Source organism: Fusarium poae, assembly GCF_019609905.1.
Source record: "Fusarium poae strain DAOMC 252244 chromosome Unknown contig_2, whole genome shotgun sequence".
NCBI lineage: Eukaryota > Fungi > Ascomycota > Sordariomycetes > Hypocreales > Nectriaceae > Fusarium > Fusarium poae.
The window spans coordinates 1,110,015-1,125,286 of NW_025408660.1; the positions used below are offsets into that span (position 1 = coordinate 1,110,015).

Here is a 15,272-nt window from a genome sequence, read left to right on the forward strand (position 1 = left end):
GATTGCTCGCAGCTATGAGCAGATCCCAAGATAAAAATTGACTCGAGCACAAATGGAATCGTTTTGTACGTTTTTGGACGACAGGCCCCAGTCGCCTCCAGAAACACTCAATGCCGGCGACTTTTGGATTTTTGGACTTGGTGTTCGCGTGCAGTTGGTTGGTTACCTAGTTGACATATAGCAAAAGGAGCCCAATTTGGCTGCTCCTCGTCAAAATCTAGCGTGGGCAGCCATGGCCGTCCTAAAATTGCCGATATACCCTGTGGAATCATCGTGTCTAATGGTCAATCCTCGGGATAGTATACATACGTGAGCATTCAGGTCGAAACCGGACGGAGTACCACGCGTTCAAGAACGTCGCCAAATCGCACATATTCGGCCACACAACCTTGTTGTGGAAGCCGAGATTGGCCGCCTCCAGTTTTGGATACTCACCCACGCATACAGCGGACGCTACAGGCCTTATTGTCACAGTGGCAATCAGGAGCATGTCGAACTAACGGCTGAAACTGGACAAACGCCAAAAGCTACCGTTGCCGATTTGGGACGGCATGAGCCTGCTTATGGCCAAATTTATCCGTCAGAGCCGAAGCCCGCACGTCGCTACGAGTCTACAACGCGGACCGATCAACCCTACCTACACGGAGCGCTCGCGCCTCAACGCATCTCCTCAATCGTCTTACGGCACGACCCAGACCTACGCATGGGAACTACATCATAGATATATGGAAAAGACAGTAACAAAAAAAAACTACGAAAAAAAAAACTAAGAAAAAAAAACTAAGAAAAAAAAAACTAAGAAAAAAAAAACTAAGAAAAAAAAACTATCTCTGACCGGCTTGGGTGGTGGGAGCTTTGCTCTACCGATCTTCACCTGCGGGAGTTTGTATTGTATGTATCTCTGACCGACTCTGCGGGAGTTTGTATTGTGTCTCTGACCAACTTGGGTGGTGGGAGCTTTGCTCTACCGATCTTCACCTGCGGGAGTTTGTATTATATCTCTGACCGACTCTGCGGGAGTTTGTATGTCTCTGACCGACTCTGCGGGAGTTTGTATTATATCTCTGACCGACTCTGCGGGAGTTTGTATGTCTCTGACCGACTCTGCGGGAGTTTGTATTATATCTCTGACCGACTCTGCGGGAGTTTGTATGTCTCTGACCGACTCTGCGGGAGTTTGTATTATATCTCTGACCGACTCTGCGGGAGTTTGTATGTCTCTGACCGACTCTGCGGGAGTTTGTATATCTCTGACCGACTCTGCGGGAGTTTGTATATCTCTGACCGACTCTGCGGGAGTTTGTATGTCTCTGACCGACTCTGCGGGAGTTTGTATCTCTGACCGACTCTGCGGGAGTTTGTATTATATCTCTGACCGACTCTGCGGGAGTTTGTATGTCTCTGACCGACTCTGCGGGAGTTTGTATGTCTCTGACCGACTCTGCGGGAGTTTGTATCTCTGACCGACTCTGCGGGAGTTTGTATATCTCTGACCGACTCTGCGGGAGTTTGTATTATATCTCTGACCGACTCTGCGGGAGTTTGTATGTCTCTGACCGACTCTGCGGGAGTTTGTATTATATCTCTGACCGACTTGGGTGGTGGGAGCTCTGCTTCGACCGACTTTCACCTGCGATGAAGTGGAAAAGAAAAAGGAACTAAACAAGATTGCTGATAAGAAAGTGCTTTAAAGAAACAGAAAAAAGTAGTGGCGCTAAATCGAATCCAGTTAGAATGATTACGTGATGAGCACAAAAGCTGTCAAGAATCGGCCGCTTCTACGGATACTCGTCTAGCCGCTTTAGGCTATCCTGGGCCGCATAATCAATCGTGCTGCACTTTTTTGGACTTTTCACACAAGATGTCATTTACTATAACGTCACCGATCAAACAATCGCCAGTAACCGGGAACTATCTGGCTTGTCGTCCCATTTTGTCCAGTTCAATCAAAGAAGCCGATTTTGGAGAGAATGGCATGCGGGCGACAGCTCGTCTTTCCCAGTTGTCATGTTTCCTAAGCCCGTGAAGATCATGCCTGGCGGCAACATGTAACGTAACGTAAAGAGCTATTCCACGAAGTCGCACGGCGATTATGAATGCTAAAAGTTTATCCGGAAATGCCATTTACTTGTTATGGAGCTGATTATGGGGGGAGATACCTGCCGCACGTCATGGGATCCCGACATGATCGTAAATCACTTGCTCCTACCCATACTCCACGATAGATCATAACTTAGAAGAGTGCAAGGAGATGTCACAACTCTGGCTAACAGTGCGACTGGCTATTGCTGTCTCGTTGCTACAGTAGGGTGCGGGTTCACCGTCAGTAGCCCTTCATCATAATTTTGTTGAATTGACTCAAAGCAGACTAGCTGCGGCGCTAATCCTAGTGACAGATGACGCTAGTGGGGTCATTGTTCTGTTGTTTACTAACAGCACTCTGATCAGCATCAAGGAATTAAAGCGAGGATGGAAATCACCTCGAGTCGGATGAAGGGATAGTTACTAACGAAAAGATCTATCACATGATTGAAGCTATAATAGGCTGGTCTGAATATTGGTACCCTATCCCGGACCGCCGACAAAGCAAGAGACAATTATGGCTGAGAGATGGTGGGGTACATTCTGGCTCGGGCTATGCATGGGTCGTTCGTCACACTAGTCAGTCCATCTTGGGACACTTTTCATAAAAGCACGATAAAAAAACAGCTGACGGTGAACCCGCACCTCACTGTACTGTCCCTTTCACAAGTCGCAGAGAGACCATTCAACCGGGCAAGTGGCCATCATGATCACGGCCAGATTCGTCCTTCTCCAGACCCGGCGAGCAATCTGGGAAGAACGCATACAGAAGGCTCCCTATTGCCCCCCCCCCGCCACCACGAAGTCACAAGGAGGAGAAGGCTCTCGTAGACGTCCAAAATGCCTTCAACAAAGGCGGAAGGCTTGCTCGCTTTAGTACATACCTAGATAAGCGTGTCTTATGGTCAGGGGATTCAGGGGGCGCTTCCGTCAACAAAAGCCCCTCTCATGCTGAAGCGTTTGCCGGGATTCCGCTTCTTGGCTCTCCGCGGCCTTCTGCGTCGCACGGCCGGACGAACAGCCCGTTCCTCCTGTGGTGACAGGCCCCAGTCTCCTCCAGAAAAAAAGAAGAAAAAAAAGACGGTGATTTTTGGACTTTTGGAACTTGGTGTTCCCCTACAGTTGGTTACCTAGTTGGTTACCTAGTTGGCATAAAGCAAAAAGGAGCCCAAATTAGCCGTTCTTCGTCAGGATCTAGCGTGGGCAGCCACGGCCGTCCTAAAGTTGCCGATATGCCCTGTAGAGTCATCATATCCAATGGTCAATCCTCGGGAAACCCATGATAGAGGTGGGTCCAGTGTTTGCTAGAGCCAACACCTCTTTCGAATCCCTGGTTGTGAATTCGATTTCACGATGCCGTTGTCGATCTTGTTGTTCAGCGTCCTATTTCTGCCTTCCGTTCTTCCGTAAATTGCTTGCCCCCACCTAGTGTCGACCGCTCAGCGCTGAGGTTACATCGGTAATGGCGATCGACTTATCATGCATTGAACCCATATCACGTGATACAGGAACGGCCCAAACGGACTTTTGATCGCCGATCTAGTGGCCAGGTAGCCGGGCCTTGAGCTCTTGGCGGCACATTTCTGCCGCTGCAGGATGCTAACTTGTATAGGGTAGTCTGTAGTTTCATAGCCAAATGACCCAGTTCGATGCGCGACTAGATTTTCTACAACTTATCGTGGTTGCCAACAGCAATGGCTGCCTTGAAAACCCTATAGGAGGGAATTGCTGGGCGACTGTTTTGCGTTTTACTGTATCGCACGGCTCCACTCTGTCGCCATGAATTTCACCCCCAAGAGTAGCCAAAGCGGCTTGTAGGTCCACTTTTCCTTTTCCTTTTTATTTTTTTCCTTTTTATTTTTATTTTTATTTTTTATTTTTTATTTTTTAAGCTCTCACTGATCAAAGAAGCAGAAAATAGACGCGGCGGAGGCGGACGTTGTCCTTCGCAGATTGAGTTTTGATGCTCTTCATCTCTGCGTCTGTGCTTTCTGGTTTGTCTATCCATGATGTGTTTCACTTGGATGAATTGCATGCGTGTGACCCCCAGTGACCGAGGTCGAACGAAGCGAGGCGCTGAAGAACTGGCGCCAGACCATGTAGATCGTCCAAGCTAGACTGAAGCTAGGCAAGTTACCCGGAATGACAGCACGCGCACCAGCACAGGGGTATTAAGGCAGCCAGAATCTGTGTCAACAAGCAAAACCAAGCGGCCCAGCTGCTGAACTAAGAATGGCCTTGGCGAAGAGCTACCGAGGCTGTCGCTGGTTCTATGCTAGGCCTGTCAGCGGTCGCTGGTGGCATACCGGCTTATCTTGGCCGGTAGGGGTAGAGTGGCACAGTATGTAGCCTGTTATAATTGGACAGGTGCTGGGGTGTCGCATGCAAACAGGGGATATTTCAAGATTACGCACCGGAATGGCAGTACCTTCAAGGGGGCAGGATTTGGACAAAACACAACATGAATACACCAATGTGCATCAATGGACCGAATACAGGCAGGGTCTGACAGTTATGGGCTTCAGGAAACGGGTCACAATTTGGACGATGCAAGGCAAGGAACAGCATGAGCATGGGCTTGGGGAGACGAGGACGAAAAAGTAGGCAAGGTATGTAAGTATGGATTAGAGACTAGTGTCCTTTCGGCTAAACTAAGCCGCTGGCGTGCAGTATTGGCATGGTGTCAAGACACTCACGGGTGTGGGTGGGTAGGTCTTAAGGCAAAGTCGACTCGAACGCGAGTGGAATTAAATCGTACGGTTTTGGACGAAAGGCCTTAACTGCCTCTAGGATATGCTCCGTCGATGGCGATTTTTTGACTTTTCGAACTTGGGGTTCATGTGTAGTTGGTTGATGTATGGGTAAGGCGAGCCTAATTTGGCCGTTTCTTGTTAAAATTTTAAGTGGGTGCTCAGAGTCTCAAAATCGCCGATCCGTCCTACAGAACCGACCGCATATGTGCACGCTTGGGCCGAAACCGGACGGAGTGTCACCCATTCAGGAACCCAGGCTAATTTGTCCATACCCCAGTCCTGTGAAAGCTGAGATTGGCCGCTTTTCGTTTTGGATATTTACCTACCTATACTACTACAGACGATACGGGCAATTAAGAGTTCATCCCACGGCAGAGGCTTGGTTAGGGACTAAAACCGCCGCCGCCAATCAGGGACACTAGAAGATAACTTGCCGTCAAATTTGTCCGCCTAGGAGCACGGTGCCGGTAGTTTCTACGAGGCGGACTGATCGAGCCTACACGAGATGCTTACCAGTCCAAAGAGTCCTATAACGGACATACGACATGACCTACTGGTAAAAAAAGACAGGAAAGAAAAAAAGAAAAAAGAAGAAAAAACAGAAGAAAAAAAAAAGAAAACAGAAGAAAAAAGAAGAAAAAAGAAAGAAAAATAAGAAAAAAGAGAAAAAAAAGAAAAGAAAAAGAAAATTGCAGGAGCGTAATTATATCTCTAACTGTCTTACAACGGCAGGAGGCTTTGCACTCTGACTTATGTTCGCAGGAGCTTTGTGTAACGTCCTGGAGGAAAGGAACAGAAGATGGGAAGAAAAAAAAGAATTTAAATGAGTACAGCCGGCGTAAAAATAGACTAGATCAAATTGAGTTAGAATTGATTACGTGATGCCCATGAGAAAATCGTCAAATTTTGGCCTTTCAATGGGACTGTTTTGATTACGCAATCGACTCACTGACCCATCTTTTCTATTACGAGACGTCCAATGCTCACACACTATGATGCTCCCTGCCCTATGAGGCGTATCCTCCCGGGCGGAATAAATTCATTCATACACTATGATGCCACCATTCCGAAAGCAATCTTGATAGCCAAACACTGATGGTGGATTATCGTCCGAAAGGGTATCTTTGTATGTTGCCCCACCCTTTGCAATAATGAAGGTAAATATCAAGTCGAGGTCTCGTCGCCGATTTCGTCCGTTCATATCCGCTGCACAATAATGCCAACAGGATTTGCGTCTCGTGGCTTGACTGCAGGGTAACCTACAACCTCAAGAGGAAGCCCCTTTCAATGTAGCTATGTAAAGATCTTTCACGAGGATGCACTGCGGCGTTCATTACAGAGAGCATACTTAGAAAGGCCGCTACGTATGACTTTAGTTATGCCGGTTGCCTATCTTGAGTGAAAGAGGCCGAGAAAGCCGGGCAGTCTTCTGATCAACTGATTCCCACCCTTACCCCTTAATAAATCATCGACTATCAAGCGTGTCAGATATTCGGAAACAGTGTGAGTGACCGGGCTGTCTACCCTCGCATACCCTACAACTATGAAAGCTATCCACTCCGCAACAAGACGTGTTCAGGTACGATCTCTTGAGGTAACAGACGAAGATGTATGCGGCACGCGTTACCTACGAGACAGATGCCTCCCAAAACGGGCTTTGTGGATCATTTTGTCTAATGTCCCTCTCCATTGTCCTGCATAAATTCACTGGTGGTAGTCGGGCTGTGCTCGTGCACTTTAGCTTTATAACTTCTACCACAACCTTGGTGTGACCATGATTCCTGGACGGCTCACATCGGCTCATCCACCATCTCAGTATGTAATGTTGATGTGACGAAGAATTCTGTTAATCTTTAATTTTCCTTCTAATCTCGTTCCCGACAGCATAGACATTGCCGATATATCTACGATGGCATTGCTACATGCCATGGTCCAAGCTTCGCGAACTAGCCGGGCCGCTCCGATGATGGAACATGGCCAATCTTGGAGAAAGAAAGCCATGTCGCAAAGGCCTGACTGTGACTGTAACGGACCGTATAAATGGAATTTTCTGATCGATCCAGAGCGATATGACGAGGATAATGGAGAGGGTGCGATGCAGAAAGTGGTCACCAAGATTCGTGAAGAGAGACGGCGGACGGGTTAGAACCATGGCCCGTTATAGGGTCTTTGGTGTAGAGCAGAACGCCGACGTAGCAACCACGGACGAATCGATATTATGAGCACAGGTAACGTCAAGTCCTCAATCAACAGTGAGTGTACTGGATCACACGATGCACTAGATGTCGAGATGTTTTTCAATATTACTCCTTAGTTGGTAGACTACGAACATTAGATTTCTGCCGTGAAACTTTGTGTCTGTTCATCCTTTCTTGTTTTCAAACTTCTTGGCAGCCTTTCCCTCACCCCCCTCTGCCGCTGCTGAGGCCCGTATGAGCATCAACGGGTGGTGGTACAGTTCCCAGGGCAGCTGGACCCTCCGGGTCATTTGCGGTTCGTCGTCGGTTCACAAGCTGGACGAATGTAGGCATGAACGATTGGTTGACCGCAGTATCGAGGCCCACACTGGCGTGGTCTGGCGGGAAGAATACTAGGCAAACCGACAGGTCGGTTCGGAATGGATGTCTCTGAAGCATGACACGAGCGGAGCGGCGGTTGACATCGAGTCTGATGTCCTTCAATTGCAGCTTCATCCCTTTCTTGCTGGAGGAGACAGTCGTCTCATTGCTATGTTGGTGTAAATCCCCGGATCTGGTACAAGGTGTCGTCAATGAGCTTACGCTGTCCGTGTTGTTCTTTCCAGCAAGGGATGGCGTTTGTCTTGTTGAAATTCGGGGAGTCTTCTTTTCCTGCTTTATATCCTGCTCATCGCAATCACCCGCTTGTCGCTTTCTTTTGAGCTAAGTTACTATCAGCCGGATAAGTCTTGGATTATCGTAACAACAAGGGAGGGAAAAGTGATACAAGGTATGAGAGAGAAAAAAAAGTGAAAAAAGAAAAAAGAAAAAAAAGAAAAGAAAAGCAACGACACAGGCAGAAGTTATTGGTATGAAATACAAAGATAAAAGACGCTGAGGTGTAAAAGAAGAAAAAAGGCAGACGATTACACAACTGGATAATGACGACTGCTACTATGTGATGACTTACCGAGCTGTCACCCTCAGGCATAGATGGACCTATCGACGGAGTCATCTTTCGACGAACTCCATTATTTCTTGCGCCGTAGGTTCGGGAACGTGTGGTAAGCCCAGTTGTAGCTGGTGGTGCGTCCATATCATCAGGAGCTGGCAGGCTCGCGCCATCGACGTAGTCTTTGGTTGCTGATATAGTTCCTTCTGGTGGAGAAAGTACCGCAGGTACCAGATTCTGGACAGTAGTGAGGCCTAGGATGTCGATCAAATCTGCAACAATTCTCTTCCCTACAGACTCGGCTACTTTATCCTGTAGCTCTTGCTTTTTGGCTCGGGTAACCTCGTGCTCCGTCTCAAGTTCCTTCATTTGCTGGCCGTCGGAGAGGAGGGATCGCAAAAGAAGGTCAACGTTGTCGTTATTACTTTCATTGTCATTGCCCTGCAGGGTATTGAGATAGAACTCTTCGATTCTTTTCTTTGACACATCGCTTATACGAGCCCGCTCCTGGCGAAAGGCGTCGTCTGGGTCTTTGATACTTTGAAGATGCTTGTTCCAATCGACGACAGCGCTGCGCAATCGAGTGGTTATACTAGGATTGGGACAAGTCATACCGTGGGGGAGGGGGAGGATGCTTTGGGTAGTAGAGCAAGCAGTATGATTCCAGTCTCCTGGTCTGTCGTGGCCTTGAAGATGCGATTGAGTTTTGGGATTCGTCTCTCAGAGATAAATTTTCATATCTTTTGGAATACCACGCTGCGCTGTCAATGCTTAATAGGTATGTCTATGTTTGACGTCATCCTGGTTCAGATACATCAAAGTCGATCGTACACGACAACGTAGTCCATATTCTGCCTCGACTTGATGACTGGAAGAGGACGAGAGTTACCGAAATAGCGGAGTGATGACGTGGGGTAGTACCCGTTGGCTCATGTGGGCCCGAAGGGCCCAGGCGAGCCAACCTAGCAAGCTAGGTTGGGCACAAAATCGTGAGACACGCACAAATTCGTGAGACATCGGAAGGGCCCGCTTTTTGGTGCGATTTTCAGCTTTTTGGATATTCCGTGCATCACAAGGCGTCCAAAAATGTAAGTTGAAGGCGAAATCGGTAGTTTGAAGCTGCTCGTGATGATGTATTGACTATTGAATATCTGAAGGCCGGGGAAGTGACTGTTTGAGCACCCAGGCTATGCTGCTTTGCAGGACAATTCCCCATACAAATTATAGTATATCTGCGTCTTCTGTGGCCCTGTAACTGGATTCTGCAACTATTATTTCCTCCCTGATGAGATCTCGAAGTGAATCGTGAAGTTGAGTGCGGTGTTGAAAGGGGCAGGGTGTAGAGAGACCGGGCCAAGGAGAGGACAACGGTGACTCGTGATTAGGAAGGCAGGGCGGCGATGAGGGCATCTCCACGTCGCTAAGGCATGACAAATCGAGAAGTGGGAGTATTTCTTCTTCTTCTTCTTCTTTATCGCTTTCTTCGCTGGCGAGCGGATGCGTAAGTTGGAAAATAACACTATCGTCACTTCCGGGGAGGGCTGACCAATCTACCGCGTTGAGCGGCTTCCCTGCGAAATTGGCATTGCGAATAGATTCTCTAACTTCCTGCGGTAATTGTGTATCTATCATAAAGCCGTCAGTCTTCTCATTCAGTAACTCGGTCATTTTGGATCGCTGAGTATCCATAGAAAGGTAATCTTTATCCTTCCCGGTGTGTTGAAGCCATTTCTTGAACTGTAGCTTCTTTAGAACGCCGTTCACGATGACTTCCTTGTTATCCCGCCACTCTGATTTGAAGCGCTCGATTTCTCGGATCGCGATACTGCGTGCGGTACGGAGTTGAGATTTCCCCTCTTTGGCGCGAGTCTCTGCGATAAAGGATTCTTGTTGATCACGTATTTCTTGCAGACTCACGTTGTGAATATAATCCCCTATAGGCTTTGCTTTCTTCCCTCGCTTTCTCTTATTGTATTGCTTCTCAATACGACTTCGCCGATCGTCAGCATATCTCTTAATCGTATCCTCTAGCAGCATAGCTTCGTTGACGATGTTGCGGATATTCTTGAGACCAGCGCGAGTGGGAGAACTGAGGATATCGTGATATCTCTCTCCAACGTGTTTGGCGGTATCAGAAGCGGCGGAAAATCGTCCTTCTGGAGGCAGAAGAGAGGCGTATGCAGGATCAACCGCTTGCTTCGATTTCAACTGCTTCTGGAGAAGATATGAGACTGCAGGTTGGTCTGTAGGTGGAAAAATCCCTGATTTTTCGAAGCCTGAGATAATATGAGCACGAGTGAACCCTTCATTAAAGATTTCCTTTTTTTGCCATAATCAGCATACATTTTGCAGAAGAAAAAGGATTACTAACTTACCATAAAGGCACCAGCAAAGTCACGGCGGTTAAATGAGAGATTTCCCTGCCGCAATGCCTGACGAAGCTTCTTCTGATGCGCATTCTTCATCCACTGAAATACTCCAACATCCATCGGCTGCAGCTTATGCGTTGAATGAGGAAGCAAAAAGGCAACGAGGATATCGAATTTAATGCAGTACTCACGGAAGGCAAAGGCGCCGTGACCGGTGAAGCCGTCGATAATAAGAAGCCGCCAGATCTTCTCTGCAGGTGTGCGTTCCTTCGGAGGCTCATCAAATGAAATGTGATGCTCGAGCGGTTTCCTAAGATGCTCATCACATCCAAAATACTCTTCAAATGATAGCTGACGATCCTGTACAGTAGCAGATTTCCCCCAAGAATGCCGGTTGAACTCCATCGCCCACTCGAGCGTGATATCGCCGTTCGAGAACGCCGACTCTGACTGTGCAAAGCGCATATTCGGATCACCGTCGATATACGCCCACTCCAAAGTAGGGAAAGACTTAAAGATAAGCCAGGGAGGAATCGTATCTCCTATAGCATTTCCGGTACCAATAACTGTGCAGGTTTCTCGGTCGGCAGGAGAAAGAACCTGGGCAGGAGACTTCTTCTTAGTGCGTACAATGAGGCATTCTACTCGCTCTCGCAGTATTCCTACTCTAACTCCCGCCTGGTCAGCATTCCAAATCTCAGAAGCGCCGATCTGCAGCTTCGTGATGAGTTCAGCAAGTCGTTTAAACCACTCCTTTACATCGTCAATGCCTGCAACTTCCCACGCTTCACGGGACTTATCTAACGACTTCAGAATCGATTTATCTAGCTCAGGATGATCGTCACGGAAGCGGCGATACCACATTCTGCTCACAGGCTGCGCATCAGGGTTTCTGCGGAGGCGCAGCGTGTTGGCTGCATCTTCAACTTCGCCTTTGCAAGCAGGAAGTCCTGATCTTTCCATCCACATCACGAAAGCGACGATAGCTTCCTCTTCTTCATCTGTCAGGGATTCTCGGGCGACCAGCGGTCTTGAAAGCGATATCGTTCAAATCAGAGGAATTTGCAGCTTCTAGCTTCTTCACGATCCGTTGAATAGTTGCACGAGAGGAGCCGTGATGCCGTGCCTCGGCATTGCGAAGAGAAAGAGGCTGCTTGCTGACTTTGGAAGCATCGCGAGATAAGCCCTTTTGGTGCCGGGCACGAGAAAGAACAACCGCTTGCGCAGCTTTTAGATTTGCCTGTGACGGCATAATGAGGTTAGACACAATTTGTGCTCTTTTCACTGATTTCTGTCCTGACTTTAGGCGTTTTCACATACAAAAAGGCACAAAAAGGCGACACGGGCAGGTGCGGGGTCTGTCTCACGAATTTGTGCGTGTCTCACGATTTTGTGCCCAACCTAGCTTGCTAGGTTGGCTCGCCTGAGCCCTTCGGGCCCACATGAGCCAACGGGTATTACTCGTTGGCTAGCCGGGAGGGGGTGCCAACTAAGCAAGCTTAGTTGGCCACAAAAGTATGAGACAAGGCGAAAAGTGTGAGACAACCCCGCACAGGCTGCTGTCGCAAAATCATGACTTTTGCCCGCCAAAACCAATGATTTCTAGGACATCAATCAGTAAAAAAGTCATATATCACGTCCATCAAAATTATGCCCTCACAATCAAATCTGAGAGCTGCTCAGGCCGTTGTTCTTTCACGCCAGCGACTTCGCCGCGGTCTCAATCGTGATGCTGCCGGCCGCCGAAAGAAGCCACTGACTCTTCGTGCTGCTGAAGCTCGATATGCCGGCTCTGCTCGTGCATCTATCGGCCGCATCTTCAAGAGACTTGAGGCTGCGAATACCGTAGATTATGAGGATGTTGTCGATCCTAAGATGGGGCGCCCGCGGCAACTCACGGATGAGGAAGAAGAAGCTATCGTGTGTTATATCATCTGGATGGAAAAGTCAGGCCTGCCTGCCTCCAAGTGGGAAATAGAAGATGCAGCACTTACTCTGCGGCGCCGCCGTGATCCTGATGCGAGACCTGTGAGCAAGATGTGGTACTCTCGCTTCCGCGATGATCATCCTGAGCTTGCGAAATCGATATTGAAGTCGAGAGAAGCTTCGCGTGCCGAATATGAGGAAGGCGGCGTTGATGATACGAAGGAGTGGTTCCAACGCCTCAGCGATGTGATGACGAAGTACAATATCGGTGCATCAGAGACCTGGAATGCAGATGAAGCAGGAGTTAGAGTCGGAATGCTACGAGATAAGATGGAATGCCTCGTTGTACGCACCAAGAAGAAGTCAGCAACAGAGGTATTTTCTCCGCAAGATCGCGAGACTTGCACAGTCATCGGCTTAGGCAACGCAGCCGGCGCAACAACGCCCCCTGGCTGATCTTCAAGTCGTTGCCAACGCTTGAGTGGGCGTTCATTGAAGGCGATCCTGATATGCGCTTCGCTCAGTCAGACTCGGCATTCTCAAGTGCGGCGATAACGCTCGAGTGGGCGAAGCACTTCAACCGATGCTCGTGGGAGAAATCTGCTACTGTACAGAAACGTCAGCTTGATTTTTGAAGAGTGGTTTGGGTGTAATGAGCACCTTCAGGATACAAATAACCGCTTGGTTACTCACGATATGCCTCCCGCGGCGAGGCCTTATGATGAGGCTGTATGGCGGCTGCTCGTTATCGACGGCTTCACAGGCCACGGCTCATTCGAATTACGAGAATATATGATAAAGTTCAATATTCTCGTAGCATTTCTTCCGCCTCATTCAACGCATATACTCCAGCCGATGGATGTAGGCGTATTTCAATTCTGAAGGAAGCGCATCAGAAGAAGCTTCGTGAGGCGTTGCGGAAGGGAAATCTTACCTTTGGCCGGCGTGCCTTTGCAGGAGCTTTTCAGGTATGTGCCTTCTTAATCAGCCTTCACCGAAAAAGGCCCCTTTTCTCACCAAAATCAGGAGATCTTTAATGAAGGCTTCACTGCCGCTCACATCATCTCGGGCTTCCAAAAAACGGGCATCTACCCTCCCACAGACCGACCTGCCATAGAATATTTTCTCAGGAAGCAGCTCAAGAAGAAGAAGACCTTCACGCCTGCTCATTTCTCACTTCTTCCCTTAGATATGCGATTTCACGCCGCTTCCAGCACCGCCGAGACCATCGGCGAGCGATATCACGATATCCTCAGTTCTCCTACGCTCGCAGGGCTCCGGCACATTCGCAACATCGTTCATGAAGCTGTGGTGCTTGAGGATGTTATCAAAAAGTACGTGGATGATCGAAGAACTCGCATCGAAAAGCGGTATCACGAGAGAAAGCGAGGCCGCCGCGCAAAGACTGTCTCTGACCTTATTCCTACAGTATCGCTGCAAGATCTGCGAGATCAACAAGAGGAGGCTATCGCCGACGATAAGAAGAAGCAACATAAGCAGGGTATACGATTAACACGATCTGTCATCATCAAGGAGATGAACCGCCTCAAGGATGAGTGGCGAGAGAATAAAGAAGTTATCGTCAACGGCATACCAAAGAGGCTGCAGTTCAAGCAGTGGTTGGAGCACACAGGGAAGCAATATGACTATTTATCTATGGATACACAGCGTTCACAAATGACTCAAGCACTGAAAGAAGAGACTGACGGCTATATGATAGATACACAACTCCCTGATGATGTGCGTGAAGCTATCCGCAAGGCACAGTATGCCGCGAAGCCCCTCAGCGCCGTTGATCTCACCGGCCTCCCTCACAGTGATGATACGGTCACTTTCAACCTCACACAAGCACACGAGCACGAGGAAATGGATGAAGAAGACGAGATTCTTCCTGTAATTGAAGTCGCCGGCGGCAGCGAAGTCGAGATGCCCTCATCGCCGCCCTGTGCACCTGACTCTGAGTCATCACTACCTACACTTCCCTCAACTCCTTGTCCCTATCAACACCACACGCAGCTTCATGAGTCACTTCGTGATATCATCAGGGGAATAAGAACGGCACAAGAAGATAGCCTTATTGGCTAAGAAAACAGATATACGGCACATTTTGGCAGGGAAGCTGTTTCCCTTGCCAGAGCATCACCAGAGCCGTCGCAGTCATTTCTCCCACTCTGAAATAGCCAATAAATCAATAGAAGCTTCAAACTACGCCTTTTCATCAGTTTGAGCCTATTTTGACAAGATTTGAGTGTCATTTGATTGAAAAAAATGGTATTTTGGTGCAAATCACGCCAAGTGGGCATCTTCCGGGATGTCTCACACTTTTCGCCTTGTCTCATACTTTTGTGGCCAACTAAGCTTGCTTAGTTGGCACCCCCTCCCGGCTAGCCAACGAGTAGTATGCATTCAGAAGCCTTTTTGAGCGGCTAAACACGAATCAACTACAGGGTGGTGCGAGTCCAGCGTCAGTAACTTATTATTGTACTTTTATTGAGAGTGCCCCAAAATGGACTAAACGTGGCGCATGGCCAGTGTACTGCCGACGCTGGTATGATCCCTGCCCTTCGTACTCACTAACTGCATTTAGATGGGTTTCAGTGATCTCAAGTGAATTTAACCTCCATGCACGACCGGAAAAGATGATGAGGATAGTCCGAGCTGGCTCTAATAAGAATCAAGTGATTGTAAGTCGATTATAATACAGGTCTTCGAAGCCCGGACGCCGAAATACCTAGATTCCGTTATGACTGATACCTGGCAGGGTTGATTTCGGCTCCGGCTGTGCATATGGCATGCGCCACGCTTAGTCCGTTTTGGGGCACTCTCAATAAAACTACAACAATAAGTTACTGACGCTGGACTCGCACCACCCTGTACCAATCGACCATTGTGCGTCAGTCAGGTTGTGACTGGGCGAGTCCGGCTTTTTGGAACAGTAGCTTAGTTACTCGACTAATAATACACGATTTGCCGGGTTGAGTCCAAACCAAATTTGCTCTTGATGGATAGACCT

General features: G+C 48.4%; 2 protein-coding genes across 2 annotated transcripts; both read left to right on the top strand.

Annotated features, from left to right (window-relative positions):
- Nucleotides 1-52: 52 nt before the first annotated feature.
- Nucleotides 53-721, top strand: FPOAC1_013565 (uncharacterized protein; the record flags this gene model as incomplete). Its single annotated transcript, XM_044857906.1, has 3 exons — nucleotides 53-157; nucleotides 182-273; nucleotides 322-721. 3 exons carry the CDS (start codon nucleotides 53-55, stop codon nucleotides 719-721), a joined length of 597 nt encoding a protein of 198 aa, XP_044701288.1.
- Nucleotides 722-11,983: 11,262 nt separating this feature from the next.
- Nucleotides 11,984-14,344, top strand: FPOAC1_013566 (uncharacterized protein; the record flags this gene model as incomplete). Its single annotated transcript, XM_044857907.1, has 5 exons — nucleotides 11,984-12,634; nucleotides 12,724-12,867; nucleotides 12,926-13,120; nucleotides 13,156-13,227; nucleotides 13,286-14,344. 5 exons carry the CDS (start codon nucleotides 11,984-11,986, stop codon nucleotides 14,342-14,344), a joined length of 2,121 nt encoding a protein of 706 aa, XP_044701289.1.
- Nucleotides 14,345-15,272: the final 928 nt, after the last annotated feature.